The sequence below is a fragment of the Stegastes partitus genome, unplaced genomic scaffold (assembly GCF_000690725.1).
Source record: "Stegastes partitus isolate 25-593 unplaced genomic scaffold, Stegastes_partitus-1.0.2 Scaffold2128, whole genome shotgun sequence".
Taxonomy (NCBI): domain Eukaryota; kingdom Metazoa; phylum Chordata; class Actinopteri; family Pomacentridae; genus Stegastes; species Stegastes partitus.
The window spans coordinates 838-16367 of record NW_007579859.1 but is presented as its reverse complement, the minus strand read 5'-3'; the positions used below and the strand labels follow the sequence as shown (position 1 = coordinate 16367).

Here is a 15530-nt window from a genome sequence, read left to right as displayed (position 1 = left end):
ATCACAGAAATGTAGTGGAGTAGAAATGTTTCTCTGAGGAATGTAGTGAATTATAACTATAGTGAAGTGGAAGAAAAGAGAACTACTTAGCTAAAGACTGTATTTCCAAATAGTACTTGAGTAAATCAACTTTCCACCACTGATTTTTAAAATAAAATCGCATAGGAAGGCAAAACAGGCATTTCAGTGCACAACCACTTAAGAAAAAAAAAAAAAGAATGGATTTTTATTTATTCTTTTGCAAGGCATTCACATTTACCCAGAATAGGTGAAATCAAGAACACTACATCATCAATATTAACCAGATACTATAATGGGCGTCTATACCATGTGTGCTTATTTACACACACATACAATAAAGGACCACACACACTCTCACACACCCACTCGCACACTCTCTCTCACACACTCACTCACTCACAAGGCTCTGCAGGATGTCAGCTCTGTTTCTCATATCCACCTAAATTACACTTTAATAGCTTTGGTGAAAATCAGAGAAAAATCCATTTTATTTTTTTCCCCACCCAATCTCAGCATGAAAAGTGCTTTTAATAAGGTTGAGAATACTTTGAATCTTTTCCAATATCTTACATATTAGATCGTAAACAACTGCCAAAAGAAAAAAACAAAAAAACAAAACAAAAAATCGAACGTCGGCAGGGTTGTTTTGCAGAGCCTGTCAGTCACCGGTTTAAGCTCGTGACACAAAGCTTACAAATCACACATTTGTATTACAAAATAACTGAGAAATGAACAGAGAATCAATGGGTGAAACACTCCATTAACAAAATGTATAGGGTACAGTTTATATTTTGGAAGATACCAATTTGGTAGAGTGCTTTTTAACATTCGAACCACTTGCTGCAAAGGTAAAATCCGCTGTTACAGACAAGAAAAAGTCAATAAATATATTTAAACTAGGGAAAAAAAAAAAAAAGAATTGGATGAGTTATTAGTTAGTAGGGGCATATATTCCACACTGGCCTTAACATAAGTGAAATCCTGACTTTCACAAGTACATACAGCAGTTATCACTAAAACTACTGTTTCACTCAACTATGAACAGCAGTGTACAGGCTGAGTACCGAAGTATAGACAGATCCATTCACAGGAGATCCTCAGGAAGTCTGTGTGCACAGCAAGTCAGTCTAAATTTAACATTTTACACTCAAATAAATACATTTCCTGGATTTGTATGCAATGCAAGAAAAAAAAAATCCCACTTTTACTTTGGAGAAACAAAATAATGGATTTCAGTTAAGAGCAAACAAATATCCTGAATGCTGCAGTACATTCTCAGATGGTGTTTGATGGGCGAAACAAGCGATTCTGCAGACAGTGTAAAGGCAGTGGAGCGATGTGAAAATTAAGACCTGGATGTAAAGCAAATAAAACAGTTCAGTCAGTTCTACGAGGTTAGAAGTTATCGTCAGTACGTATTACAAAACATAAATCAGTTATAAGCAAACTTGTCGAATAATTCAAAGTGCAACGACAACAACCAATCAAACTTAAGGCCAAAACACTTTTTTTAAATAATCTAATATTCTCCTACGAGGTTAAGTCATAACTGAATCACAACTAGAACATTGTTCACTTTCATATTATTAAAATTCAGGGACAAGCCTTCACATAGCCAATCAACAAAATGCACTTTAAGTTAATAAATTCTCCTTAGATGTAATTTGTCAGGTTTGTTAGTAATTAGTAACTCTTCCAGTTAATCAAAACATATAAAACCAGATCAAATTTACAAAAAAAAATAATAATTAAAAAAAAAGCGTGAGAGCTAAATAATTTCAGAATTCTACACAAGTTTTACCCTTCTCCTTACAGCCTGGTATCATTGGTAAAGGCGACAATATATCACGAGTAAAGAATAATCGATCAGTGAATCACTGATTAAGCAGGTCATAGCGAGATAACAATGGGCTGACGTTGGAAACTTCCCAAAAAAAATCTTTGTCATGGCACAGCAGGTAGCTCGCACTTTGGAACAGTAATGCTTGGACATTGCACTTTATGAAGTCACCTGTTTTTGACACATCTTAAATAGGTTCACTTATGAGTTCTTTCTGAGGAGCAAAAACATGTGATTGCTTTAAAAAAAAAAAAGAACAAGACATGATTATCAGATGTGAAAATAAATAGCAAAAAAAAAGAAAAAGTAGAGCACAGCTAGAAGACACTTGCTGCTCGGTGCTGCACGCCGGTTACTTCGATTCTTTTGGAGACGAACTGAAAGAACGCACGATGATACACCAACAACACACAACACTGAAAGAAGTCCATTAATTCAGTACAAGTGGGTGCTATTGTTATACACGGTATCTTGTAACCTTGCATTCCTTGCTTTCTGACATCATGAAGTATGTCATGGAGCTATTGGTCATTGAGTTTAAGAGCCAATATGGATACAGAGTTGAATTCATAGCAACAGAACTAAAGAAGTCTGTGGCCGACCACTGTCGCCCTCCACGCTCCACCACTGGTGGAGACCCCGCTCCGCTTTGTCTTTAGGCAAGAGACTGGAATGCAGAAAGGGGAGAACGCACTGAAAGCAAAGGAAGGAAGGAGATGGGCTACTCTAAATATGTGTGTGTAAGCACTGAAAGATAACCAAATCCAAGGCATCATGAGAGGAACACATAAATATCCACTGACATTTATGAACAGAAAAGAGAAAATGCCAAACTTTATCTGCTAAACAGAATGCAGGAGGAGACAAAAGGGGAGGAAAAGGCCAAAGAAAGTTCAAAACGGTGATAAAGTAAGACAATAACAAAGCCAGGCTTTCCGTAGCCAGAGTACAAAGCAAGGATGAAGGTGGACAGAGCCATCCAAAAGGCATGCATGAACAACACACATCCATACTGTTCGGCTTGCCGTCCGTCACTCCACTCACGGCGTGCAGAGCAGCGCTGCTGCTGGTGCTGCTGCTGCAGACACAGTGAGGGTCGGGACTGACTGTGCTGTATGGTCAGGCCAGGCCAGCGGCGCACTGGACCAGGCGAACTAGACAAGAAGAGATTTCATGACAAGAAACCTGTGTCATGTTGTTTCCTGGCCAGGTAATGGGACAACCTGGGGAGAGCGGGGAGGTCTTGGGGGAGGAATGGGTCTCAGACGGGGGCAGAAAAAGAGGTGGGAGTATGGTAAATGTTCAGTGCCTTAAGGGCCCGTTACTCTGGGTTACGGAACCAGAGATTTCCATGAAGGCAGAGCGCATCACGTTGAAGGATTTGTCGGACAGGGATGAAACGTCGTCTGACGTCATTCCCTTTGTCTCGATCTTTGGAAGGATCTTCAATCTGATGGTCCCTGCAGAGGCACAAAACTTTACTGTTAGAAGTCTCATTGAACATCACGTCAGTCTCAGCATACAGATGTCAATTAGTCCTACACAAAGAAAAAGCACACAACTTGGTACGGAAATATGTGAAATCAAGGGTTGAGTTACCCGATTTGAACTGCTTTTCTTTCCGTAGGTAGAAGTTGCTGTAGGAGGAGAAAACGATGGGTATGATGGGTACCTGAAACATAAGAAGGGAAGCAATGAAGAGAGGAAAGCTGGCCAAAGAAAATATACAACACACTAGGCCTTAATATACGAAGCAAAAATATGAACGCAGCATTTTTAATAACTTCTATTCATTCTTTTGACATAGATAAACATGTATTTGTTGTTCCAACACTCAGCATCTCTACATCAGAATGGACGTTATGGAACAACCCAGTACAGGCTATGTTGGAAATGACCATCCCGATGCCTGTTTGGATGTCCGTCCAGAGCAACCCATGGATGTTTGTTGGGTAACATGTCTACAGAGTATGCAAGCCATAGTTGGACGGAAACTTTGTCAGCAGCTACTGCTGAAGGACATTGCATATTCTGGTGAGACCAGGACGCACACACATTGTCTTGTTAAATTGTCAAGTGACGGAGGCGAATAAACAGGTTTCATCTTGATGTTGCTGGGCATTGAGGTGCAGATGTATTCTTTGTCCAACGGGTCGTTCTCTGTACCATGTTGACATCTGGACAGCTTCCCCCTGTACGATGCCAAATACAACTTCTGCATAGTTGGAAATGAGATCCATCGGTGAAAAGCACCATCCTCCATCTCGCTAGTGTCCAACCAATGACAGTGGTTGCCCACTGCAGCTGATTATTATGATGTCATTCTGCCAAACCAGCTTCCCTCAGGTGATTCCTAACAGGTTGAACAGATATTCTCTGGCCGTGCGCACCAACAATTTCTTCGGCAGTCTCTGCAGCTGATCACAAGGAATTTCACTGATGGACGAGTTGGACGTGACAGTCTTGGGCTCGGCTTGTGACACGTGGTCTGGTCATGTGGCAGATTGTCTGTCTACCATGCTGTCTGAAACTATTTGGTAGACAACAAATGGAAGAGTTGTGGACATTCAGTGACTGGCCACAACCCTAACTGACATGCAGCATCCAGCCTGCCAACAGCCTGCTCTGGTCCGTCTCTTGTCATCTGTGGCATTGTGTCATTTGAATAAAACTGCATTTTAAGGTGGATGTTTGTATTCACTGCTCAAAGGGATGTCTGTGTGCTGGTCCCACTCTCTGATCATGGTCCCTTAAAGCCACTGCTGACTAGGCTGTGGATGAAGTCAAAGGTCATCTGCTCTTTTTGTGCACAATTGGCTAAAGCTGACCCTTTTAAACCGCAGCAAAGGAAATCACATGTTTAACTTTTTCTCTAAGTCAAACAGCCGACCATTTGCATGCTGCATTGATATTTTTGTTCATTCTAACACAAAGGAATCTGACATTTAAACTTGACTTTTCACCATTTTCTTAACAAGGCAAAAGATGAGAAACACAGACAAACATGCTTGACTAAACCAACCTCACATTCTGTCACATACACACGAACCCAGCATGACACGAGCAATCTCCATCTCCTCCACCACTGCTAATAGAGGCCGAGCTGCTCTCTCGAGGCCCCGAGTGGCCCTTCAGCAGGACTGGCTGAGCCAAACGTGTCTCCCCCTGGGGGCTGTCCTGCTTCTACTCAATCTGGCTGGCTGGGTACAAATGGAAAGGCTGCACTACAACTCAGCAGAAGCAACCACAGAGAGATAGAAATAGTCTCTGTTCACACAGAAATAGTCTCAAGTGTAAAGAAAAGCCAAAAGGGGAAAACTCAAACACAGATTGTGATCACCAGACTTCAAATGAAGTTATTCTGCCACCTCAGGCAGACACAAAAATACCAAACTGAGTACCTTTGCTAGCATCCAAACATTATTTGTGGAACTTATTAGCAAGCTCTGAACTGTAGAGCCCCTATAGAAAATGTTAATGTGTTTGCTGATGAGGAGCAGCAGGGTTTTATTTTTGTAGCCTCTTGGCCTTGCTGCATATCTGAACAAAACTGATATTAATCTTTTGCTGCAAGTTACAAAATAGGGACGCGCACACACACACACACACACACCCCTACACACACGCACACAAACACACAAAACAGTGTTGCCTGGGGTGAACTAAGCTGCGGTTTTTGGCCAGATTCCATTCGACAATGTTTTTTTAATTCATTCCACCTGTCTGACCCTGAGTGTGTGCTATGAAACATCAACTCCAGGAGAGAGACCTCCCACCTGCATGCATGCAGAGATAAAGCTCATAAGTGCACAAAGCTGAGCTCCGAGTTACTGTGCAGTCACTTTGCATCGGGAGCTGCATCTACCCTCCCTCTCGTAACTTGCTGTGATAAATAGAATAGATACCAAAGTCAGAGAAGCTTAAAATAAGTATGAAACGTGCAAACTAGTCTGCTGATTCGAAAGCATTTATTTAGATAGTGGTCATTATGAACGTCAACATAGCCAACATAGTTAAATCATGATTTAGCCTTGCGTCCACATAAGGCTGCTAGCTCCCCCATGTGTCTAGAAGCAGCACAATACGAAGCCCCTCACTCTTTTTGGAGATAAAGTTGGCAGAAGTTTCCTGGCATAGAGCCAGTATTATCACAGCCCCTCGCTGTCAGGGTCAAATGAATGAACAGGATGAATGTGTGCATTTCACTAATGCTGATTTAATTCTAATGTATGGATGGGATACAGCGTAGGACAGCTTACCCTCTATCCTACTGAGCATACAGAACAGGAAAAAAGAAGGTGAAATTTAAGGACATTAAAGAAAAAATACTCACTTGTGCCTGCACTGCCAGGTGGAAAGCACCTTTTTTGAAAGGCAGCAGGTCGCCTCTCTGGTTACGCGTTCCCTCTGGAAACACCCACAGACGAATCTGTGAAGGTCAAAGGACATCAGGTCAGAGGAGGAAAGTAAATCATCCCACAAAAACCCATAAAGTCGAACACAGAACCTTGAGATAAACATATGCAGGAACAAAAAAAGGAAAAAAAAGTGCAGCATAGTAAATTGAACTGAGCTTCTTCCGTCACCATGGATGGAGGTATGTCGAGTGTTGACAAAGAAACAGATTACCTGCTCATCCAACATGGTTTGGGCAGCGTCAGCCATGACACTCTTTGCATCGCTCGTCTTCTTGCGGTTGATGAAGACGATGCCCCCCAGCCAGCAGATGAGGCCCACTGTGCCAGCGTAGACCAACTCCTTCTTGGCAATCATAGTGCAACGGTCTGGTAAGATCTCCATCATACCTGAGAAACACAATTTCAAAGCATGTAAAACAGTCAGAACAACTGCATACATACAGCATATGTTTCTAACCAAACAAAACCTTACAAAATACAGATGATTTTAAACAAATGTCTCACTGTACACACAGATAATTAAAAATGTCTTGAATGAAAACAAATAGCAAGCAAAAATTTTCTCGGTACTAATAAAAAAAGACTTTAGATATTGAGAAACATTCCAACTTTATTATTAACTAAAAAAAGCCAAACAGCAAAAAGGATTTATTGGAGGCTGCATCAACTCAAAGGTAGGTACTCCTTCTATCCAGGTAGAGAAGGAATTATAGAAAGTCTTAGATAAATTTAATTAGATTTAATTTAAAACTTAATTATACCTTTTGATGTCATTGCTAATGGAAAAAAAAAACATTACAAAAATTAAAGGATCAATGATTAGCTGAGTGTGACACTATCAGTCACTGATTGCACAACAATTGTTTTGTTTTCATCGTTTGTCTTTTTAACTGTTGTGATCATTAGTCAGATTAATGAATTATCATTATTTGTTACAGACAGACAGACAGACAGAGAGACAGACAGAGACAAAAAGATGAATAAGAAGTGGTTTAGCAGCCGTTAGGGTGAATACCACCTGGACCCTGACTGGACGTTCTGCCCCTGCTACCTTGACCTCATTTTCTCTGACTATCCAATAAAAGGTGAAAACACCAAGTAAATTATCTTTAAAGGACGAAAGATAGTTCATTTAACCTTGACGGTATGAGACCTGGTTTAAGCTTCTGTCTAAATGTTCTGTTTTGTTCAGAACACCAATGAGCTGCTGCTGGCCCTGCCCCCTTCAGGAAGGAAACTCTCTCTGAGACTGTGATTGACAACACAGAGAAAACCAGCGGACCCCATAGCTGCTGACACTGGGAGACACTTCTAACTTTCTCCTAGTGTGATCATCTGGCATGGAAGTATTGGCAAATTCACAGCACACCTTGCTTTTAAACTCATGTGTTTTGTGAGTTTGTCAGATAACGTTGCAGTTATGACTACAGAGGGCTGAACTACGAAACAAGATGAGTGGGTTAACGAGGTATGTTGAGCTTAAAGCCAGAGTTTTCAGTGTCACTTTTTACCTACTAGATCTCCATGGTAACTGATGCTGTGGAGCTAGATCTCCATGGTAACTGACATTGTGAAGCTAACCTGGTCCGGAGCAGGTTATGTTCAGAGTTTCAGATTTAAATCGTCTGGAAAGAACGTCTCCCTTTAACCAGACCGTTTCCTGAGTTGTGCGTTACTAATATCACTGAATGAAGCTGTGTAGCTACAGTATCGCACACTGTATGCATCAAGTTGCCATGGGAACCAGACATGTATTTAGTTGGCGATGCAGAAGTCACATAAATATGTTTTTTTTTAATGTTTGGCTCTGATTTGCTGTCAAGTCCGTTTACTCTGCTGATACTGCCGCTGATAAAACACAGATTGGAACATGGATTATTCTACTGGGATTCATTACAGAGAATATTCAATCAATAACATTAATTTCACTTTGATTTGGCCAAAACTTAAAGTTATGTCCTGCATTATGAGACAGTGTCAGACCTAAACGCTCTTCAATACAAGATCATGTTTAAACATACTAAGTTTAACTTTAACGTGCAGCTGTTAGTTGGAAATAAGCGGCTATACCAGTAAAATATTATATATTTACATGTTAACAGTTTTCTACCAGCATGTCTGTCCTGCACCATTTACAGTAGCAGCGCTTTTTACTGTCATAAATGTTTATATTCCTCATTGTTCTCCATTATAGCAACATGTTGACTGAAGCAGCTGCACATCGTTTCATTCAGTGCAGAAGAAGAGTCACGTGACACATTAAACGCCTCCTTTTATGTGAACAGAGTCCGAAGCAGAACGTCTGAGTTGACAAAGAAGGTTGAACCACCTTCGCGATAACTGTAATCTCTGACTGGAGCTTCAGTGTTTGTCTAGCTGACTTACACAAAGAAGCCCGGCTACGTCAAACTTGCTTTGTACTTGACCTCTCTGGTTAGTTGGGTGTCAGGTAGCACATGGGTGAAGTTCTTACTGGCTTGTAACGCTGGGAGGCTTCCTCGTTGTTGGGGAACTTGAGGATTAGCAAAGGTAAACATCTTCATATTTTAACAGCTGGTACTTTACAACTTCAACTTTATAACAACCACAAAATACAATAAAAATGTATCATATTCACATGGGACCTTTAAAGAGGTCTTTAATATGTACAACACCGGCAACTACGTGGGGCGTTTAAGGATAACAGTCTGGGACGAGCTTTGGCCTTGCCATCTTATCTCTGTCTGGCTGTCTGAAAGCCTGGATTTCATCATGTATTAAGTCTGCTGATGTAATAGATGCAATGCTTGAACAGAAACGTTACTTTATTGATGGGAGTTATCTACGTGAACGTTATGAAATCCGACATGTTTTATTAACCTTCGCGCAGGTTCCTGGTGCAAAGTCAGTTAAATAAATGATGGGAAACAGCAGAGCAAGTCGATGTGTCTGTACCAGGTTGAGAAAAAACAGAGCAGACAACCAAAACGACATCAGAAAGAGTGATTGAATTGCTGCCCTATCTGTGGAGGTGAGGTGAGGACTGTAGTTCCTATTACATCAGCTCTAGAAGTGCAGCTATTAATGACAGGGTGTAGCAGTTGGCATGGCAACTTGGACGCCAAATAAGCCTCATGCTGAGTTTTCTCAATGCTAATTAGATGCCTATCTCTCTCCCTGCTGTCAGTATCCTGGCCTCGAGCCGGCCCTCATCACTCAGCAGCACTAAAAAAACACTCCATCCAGGTACTGATGGAGAGAAAACATAGTCCTGCTAATTTAGTGTCCTGAAGACTGAATTGAGGAATGAGGGAATGTTAACAAGGGTTCGAAATGACAGCACAAACAGAAGAATCAAAGCCTTTCTACAACAGCTTTTTTTAAAATCTCAGACTGGGTCCTGTGCGAACATTTTACTGGTATAATTAGTAATCAATGTGTTCGATGATCTTCGGTGCCAAATCAAGACTGCTAAATATAATATCGAAGTCATTTCTGTGGTTGCAAATTATTGTGCAGTCTGTCCAGCAATCTGCGTGTCAGCACAAAGCAGGAATGCAGTAATCTTACATTTGGCCCACTTCTAGTAAGACTGTTGCCTAACTGGCACTGGAATCCATCTTAACAACCAAAAAACAGGAGGGTTTGTTGTAAGAAAAAGCAGGAGTTTAAAGTTTGGATGTGACACACCTTGTGCTAAAGTGAAAATCTATTTCTATTGCGTTGTGTGTGTCTAACAAACTTGAAGGTGTAAAATGAAAGCTGTGACAATCATCAGACGCCTACTACTGCCACTCCTGAAGCCCCACAGAACTAAACACACCTCCAGCTTTTTAAACAGGTACGCTATTCAGAAGTGCCTCGCAGTCCGTCAGGTTTATTTACTTTCTGGAGTGGCTTCTGCAAACTCTAAAATGTCTCAGTCACAAGCAAAAGCACACTAAATGTACTGCTGCTGGCTGCAAGTGTGATGTGAAATGCGCTACCAGCATTTGAGGAGCTGAAAATCCAGTGGTTTTCTTTGTCATTGATGGAAATGTTGCCATATGAAAAGGAAGGTGTTTAGTGTTGGTCTATTGTGCGGCTAACATTACCATTACTATGATTGCACACACACCAGTTAATGTTGTTAAAATTGTAAAGCAAAGGAACAAGGAGGACTAGTGGAAACTTTAAGACAGATCTAAAACCAATAAATAAGGACTGAGGAGGCTGTGAATCCAGTGTTTGTTAAAGAGGAAAAAGTTAGAAGCAACATAAAGTCCAGGGGCGTCATTTATCATCAGTGGATACGAACATTCCTAGAGAACACAGCGCTCTCTCCTCTGACCCAACAGGAATAACTGTGATGGTTATCTTGTCCCATGCAATGTTTTCTTTTTCTTTTGCTGCTTATCCCAACATTTCACGCACCAAACAATAGCTTCTGGGTAGCTTCAACCTCGCTGACAAGTACCTCAATTTTGGTTTTCGAAAAGTTCCTCTTTGTCGCTCTCTTTGCCCTGATGATGAACGGTGAGGGGGAAAATCTTCACATGTTTCATAAAGAGGTGTGTTGTTACCATATATAGTTAATTGGAGGCGTCTCGAAAGTGCACAAGCATGGTGGTTAAGAACGAGTGGGATTTACCAACACTGATGACTTCTGATGTACGTATGACCCACATACGCATGTTTAACAAATATGGATTTTTTCGTACTTACACTCTAAATTTTATTCGTGCGACAGAATTTAGAACCTTTTCTACGCACTGATGATAAATGAGGCCCCTGGTTTAGAGCAGTGCTTAAAACCAGTGGTTATAGAGTCCATAACCGTCTTTGTATTCTTTTAAGCTTAAAAAATAAAAATAAAAATAAATAAATAAAATAATAATCATCTGGGAGAATGTCTTTCTTTTGCTGAAAAGGGGCACAATATGGGGTCTTTAAGTTCTTGATGGTGGTGCCAGTTCTGCCCTCAGCAGTCCTGACTGTCCGTTTGAGTTTGCCTTTGTATTGTTTAGTGGCTGATTCAAACCAGACTGTGACTGATGACCAGCGTACACAGGATCTGGCCACATCGTAGTCTGGCTCCGTCATGGCTGCCGCAGACAATCTTGCACACAAATACTGTGTTTGCATACCAGGAAATCCACAGTATAGTTGTCATTTACATATTTTTTTGCCGTCAGGCAAAGAAGGAGGCATGACATTTGATCACGGCAAATATGCACCATGTTGACAAACCTACAAGATGGATTAAATCCTTAGGTTATGATCAGGATGTTGTTAGACAAAACAAAGGTCAAAGACAAAAGCTGGAACGTGAGATCAACTAGATTAACAATTAACATGAGTGATGACGGAGAATAAATCAGCAGAAAGTTGCATCTCCTACTATAGCTGTCTTTAAACACACATTCATGCTTGTAGAAGACTGAACATATCACAGAAACAGGACTAAACAATATTATAAAGAGGCTGCTGAAGAACAGATTCTACTTCTGAAACTGAAACAGAGCTGAGAAAAGAGCTGGTTTGCAGCTGGGATGCAGTACAGCCGAGTGCTGTGCACATTTAGTGTAACAGACGTTAAACCTGAAGTTTAGTTTAGGAGCTTTGCCTCACCCAGTGTCAAGACAAATCAGCATCACGTGTAAGGGGGTTTTTCCTAATTAGCTGACTCCGTGAGAACGTAGTCTAAGTCAGAGCGGCGTACATGCCTCATCAACCTCCCAGTAAAACACACTCAGGTCAACAGCCAGTTGTTTGTAGTTGATAATGTGAGGGGATGGTTTCTCATGTCACTGTGTCAGTGAGCTCATCCAGGTCAGCAGTCACTGCATGCACAGCAGGCCAGCAGTTATAGCTTTGCCTCGTGGCTCATTTCTGACCACGGCTATTTGTCCAGCAGTGGTCCAGCGCACTCCCTCTTCTGGTCCAGCACTCCTTATTTAAATCATGCCGGAAGCTCTTTCCATTAAATCCTCCAGGATCATGACAAGTGAGTGCAGAGTGCTCCGTGTCGACTGCCAGGTCACTCATGTGTTGCTGTACCTGGCACAGACAGGCTTGAGATAGTTTGAGCAGAATAAAAATCAGCTGACATCTGAACTCCATTCATCTAAAAGCCAAATTTGCCTGTCCTTGTTTTGCCTAGTAACTCTAATATGCATACTGTCCTGGAACATTTTTACCTAGCAAGGTTTACATGAAGCACAAAGCAGCAGAGAGTGAATAATCCTTGTTAGTCCCATGGAGCAGTCGCAGCTTTTCCATTTTATTGGCCAGGGAGACAAGATTCACCACAGATATACTCGGGTGCAGATTCAGAAATCCCCACTGTGGGAGCTTAACGGTACAATTCTTCCATCTGTGACTCCTGCATCGACTGCTGCTGCTCCAACAAAAACGTCCAGAAGTGAATGTGCCATATCCTCAGGGTGAAGTGAACAGAATGTGCAACAATTCTTCCCTGCTAAATCCGATCGTATTTGAAGATAAAAAAAAAAAACAAAACAAAACAAAAGAACACTGAAGCAAAAACTAGCGCTGAGGCAAAGCTGCCAGAACCATCCTGCATTATTCTTCATCATAGACAGAATCTTTCAGTCTGTTCTGAAAAATAGATGAGGCACTACAAGAGGCCTTTCCCAACCTCTCTACATTGTTTCAGGCTCACATGTAATCTGAAATGACACTGACATTTAACTATGAATACTGGAAAATATCTAACATAAGTTTTAGTGATAACAGTCATTTATATGTGATTTTTTTTCCTCCAACTTCAGAGGTCATTTCAGGTGTTCACACACACACAAGTTTACCACTGTATGAAAAACACACTTTTTCTCTCTACACAGGTGCAAATGTCTGCCTCTGCCAACCTGTCATGTTGGTGTCACATCTGTCCAGGCTTGACTTTTGACCTTCTGGGGATAAAAATGTCCTCATATAGACAAAGCACAAACCATTAAGCTAAATGATGCAGGTTTGAATAAAAAGGTGCTGTTTCGATCCGAGGACATGTCATCAACAGTCCTGATCACACTGATCTGATCACAAAGCAAAAATGTCATAACTTCGTCAGATATTTGAGATGACATTTTGAGAAAATGTAGTTTGTGAAGTCTTAAATTCTGGCAAAAAATGTGTTTTGTGATGACACAGTGATCATCTTTAGACGAATTCCAGTCAGTTCATTCTGAAGTCCAACGTTTGAGCAAATTTTGGTGATGTTTCCTCCAGGTGTTGGAGCAGAGACAGGTGGACATACGTACAGACAACCTGAAAATCTAATTGTGTGGAAGCATAAAGAAAGATTTCAGCAAAATGAGAGGGGGGGAAGAGAAAAGGGGGAGTTGTGTCCCAAATCTGTTCTTTTGTAAGTGTAATCAAAAGGGCAAAAGTTAGGGTGTTTACCAGGTGTGTCAGAAAAGTTCCAGGACTGGTGTCACTAAAGATAAATTTCAAACCCAAACGACAAACTAGGAGTTTTCCCCTTCAGACCATCAACCAGCACGTCTACAAAGAGATCCTGCGGGGTTTGCTTCGTTCAGTGCTCCAGAAGAGGCGAGAGTTGTGGCAGGACAAGTCGTGGCTGCTTCACCATGACAACCCGCCTCCTCACAATGTCCTGAGCATCCCACAGTTCCTGGCTGAGAAGAACTTCGCCGTGCTGGAGCAACCTCCCTACTCACCCCACCTGGCTCTGTGGGATTGTTTCCTCTTCCCCAAGCTCAAGGGGGTCATCAAGGGGACCCGTTTTGAAGACGTGGACAACATCAAGATGGCTATGATGATGGAGCTGCAGAGGATCCCAGAAGAATCCTTCCAGGAGTGCATGGCGGCGTGGCACAGAAGGCTGGGAAAGTGTGTTGGACTCCAGGGGGATTACGTCAAAGGGGAAAATTTCTAGTTTGTAGTTTGGATTTAAAATATGTCTTTTGTGACACCAGTCCTGGAACTTTTCTGACACACCTCGTATGCCCCGAGGAGTGCATCCAGTGAAATAGTGTTATCAATGTTACAGTTTTTCCTTGTAACAAAAGCACTGCAATACCCACCCAAAACATCCAGAGAGCTCTGGTGGTTGGAGATGATGACGTAGGGACCCTGTGTCTGCAGATGCTCCCAACCGGTCACTTCAAACCGAAGACCCAGGAAGTACTTGACATGACGAACCAGGGAACGGATGATCCTGAGGGGATAGGACAGAGCTGAGTAAGTTTAGGTTACTGTTCACATGTGAAGGCAGCAGGCTAAGTATGATTAACCAGAACTCTACTTCGGACAGGTTGGTGTTAATAGTGGAACGCACAAGGCCTGTTCAGCGCTAAGGTGTCACAGGACATTGCAAGCTTGCCAGCTGAGATATTTCTAATTCAACCTTAATGAGACAATATAATCTGGTAGATTAATCATGTTCAGCCTCCCTATTAGCTTCGGTTGTTTCCTGCATGGTTAAATAATTGCCTGTAGTAAACATTACGCTCCAATAAGCTTTGAGAAGCAATGTCCTACCATCTGCCTCTCTGCATCTGACACTTAAGTTATCACACATATTTTAGAGCACTGCTAATTCATACAGTTAATTACTCGTAAAATAAAACTTATATCATTATGTTTGATAATGTAGCCCTTAAGGAGGACAGGCAGTATCAGCGAAATGTAAACTCATGATTTTGTTCCTTGTTTTTGATATTTAGCTTCACTATCCCCTTTTTAACCATTTCACTTGCTAAGTAACGACCACATCAATCTCCTGGACACACCTCAGCTGCTTTGACAGATTTTTGGCCCCTATGGGTCAATAAAACTTTGAAAACAAGCTGACAAATTTACAGCTACTACCGTATCACCACCTCAATGTTGTCAGGACAAACAGCAGTCTATTTTTAAAACCCACAAACTTGACATTAGACATTAAGTGCTGTATTTCACGCCAGCTGGAAAAATGCAAGTTCAATATTTGCTCTCCTTTGTAGCTCTGATTTGCTCTCAGAAAGAATATCTGGGCCTTTAACTAGCAGATGTTAAACTCTTCACCAATTAGTCACTAGGCCTGTGTCTAGAGCTAGGCGGGAGCGTACAGTGTATTCATCAGAGCTTGTTTGCTGACAACAGCTGCTTACTGCTTGAGGATAAAAAGATGACAAAAACAGCTGTCTTCTGACCGAGCAGTAAATGTGCGTTGTAGAGCTGCACACTTGCACGCCAGTTCTCTGTGAGTGCCCTTTTTTCCATTCGAGTTAAAAACTCCTCAATCTGATAAACATCAAAACACATTT

At 41.5% G+C, this 15530-nt stretch overlaps 1 protein-coding gene across 1 annotated transcript; it reads right to left on the bottom strand.

Annotated features, from left to right (window-relative positions):
- Positions 1-198: 198 nt before the first annotated feature.
- LOC103374056 (1-acyl-sn-glycerol-3-phosphate acyltransferase alpha) lies at positions 199-14459 on the bottom strand (the record flags this gene model as incomplete). Its single annotated transcript, XM_008304081.1, has 5 exons — positions 199-3321; positions 3461-3533; positions 6195-6290; positions 6491-6666; positions 14307-14459. Coding segments are annotated over 5 exons (656 nt in total), but the record flags the coding sequence as incomplete, so codon positions are not given.
- Between the last annotated feature and the right edge of the window lie 1071 nt (positions 14460-15530).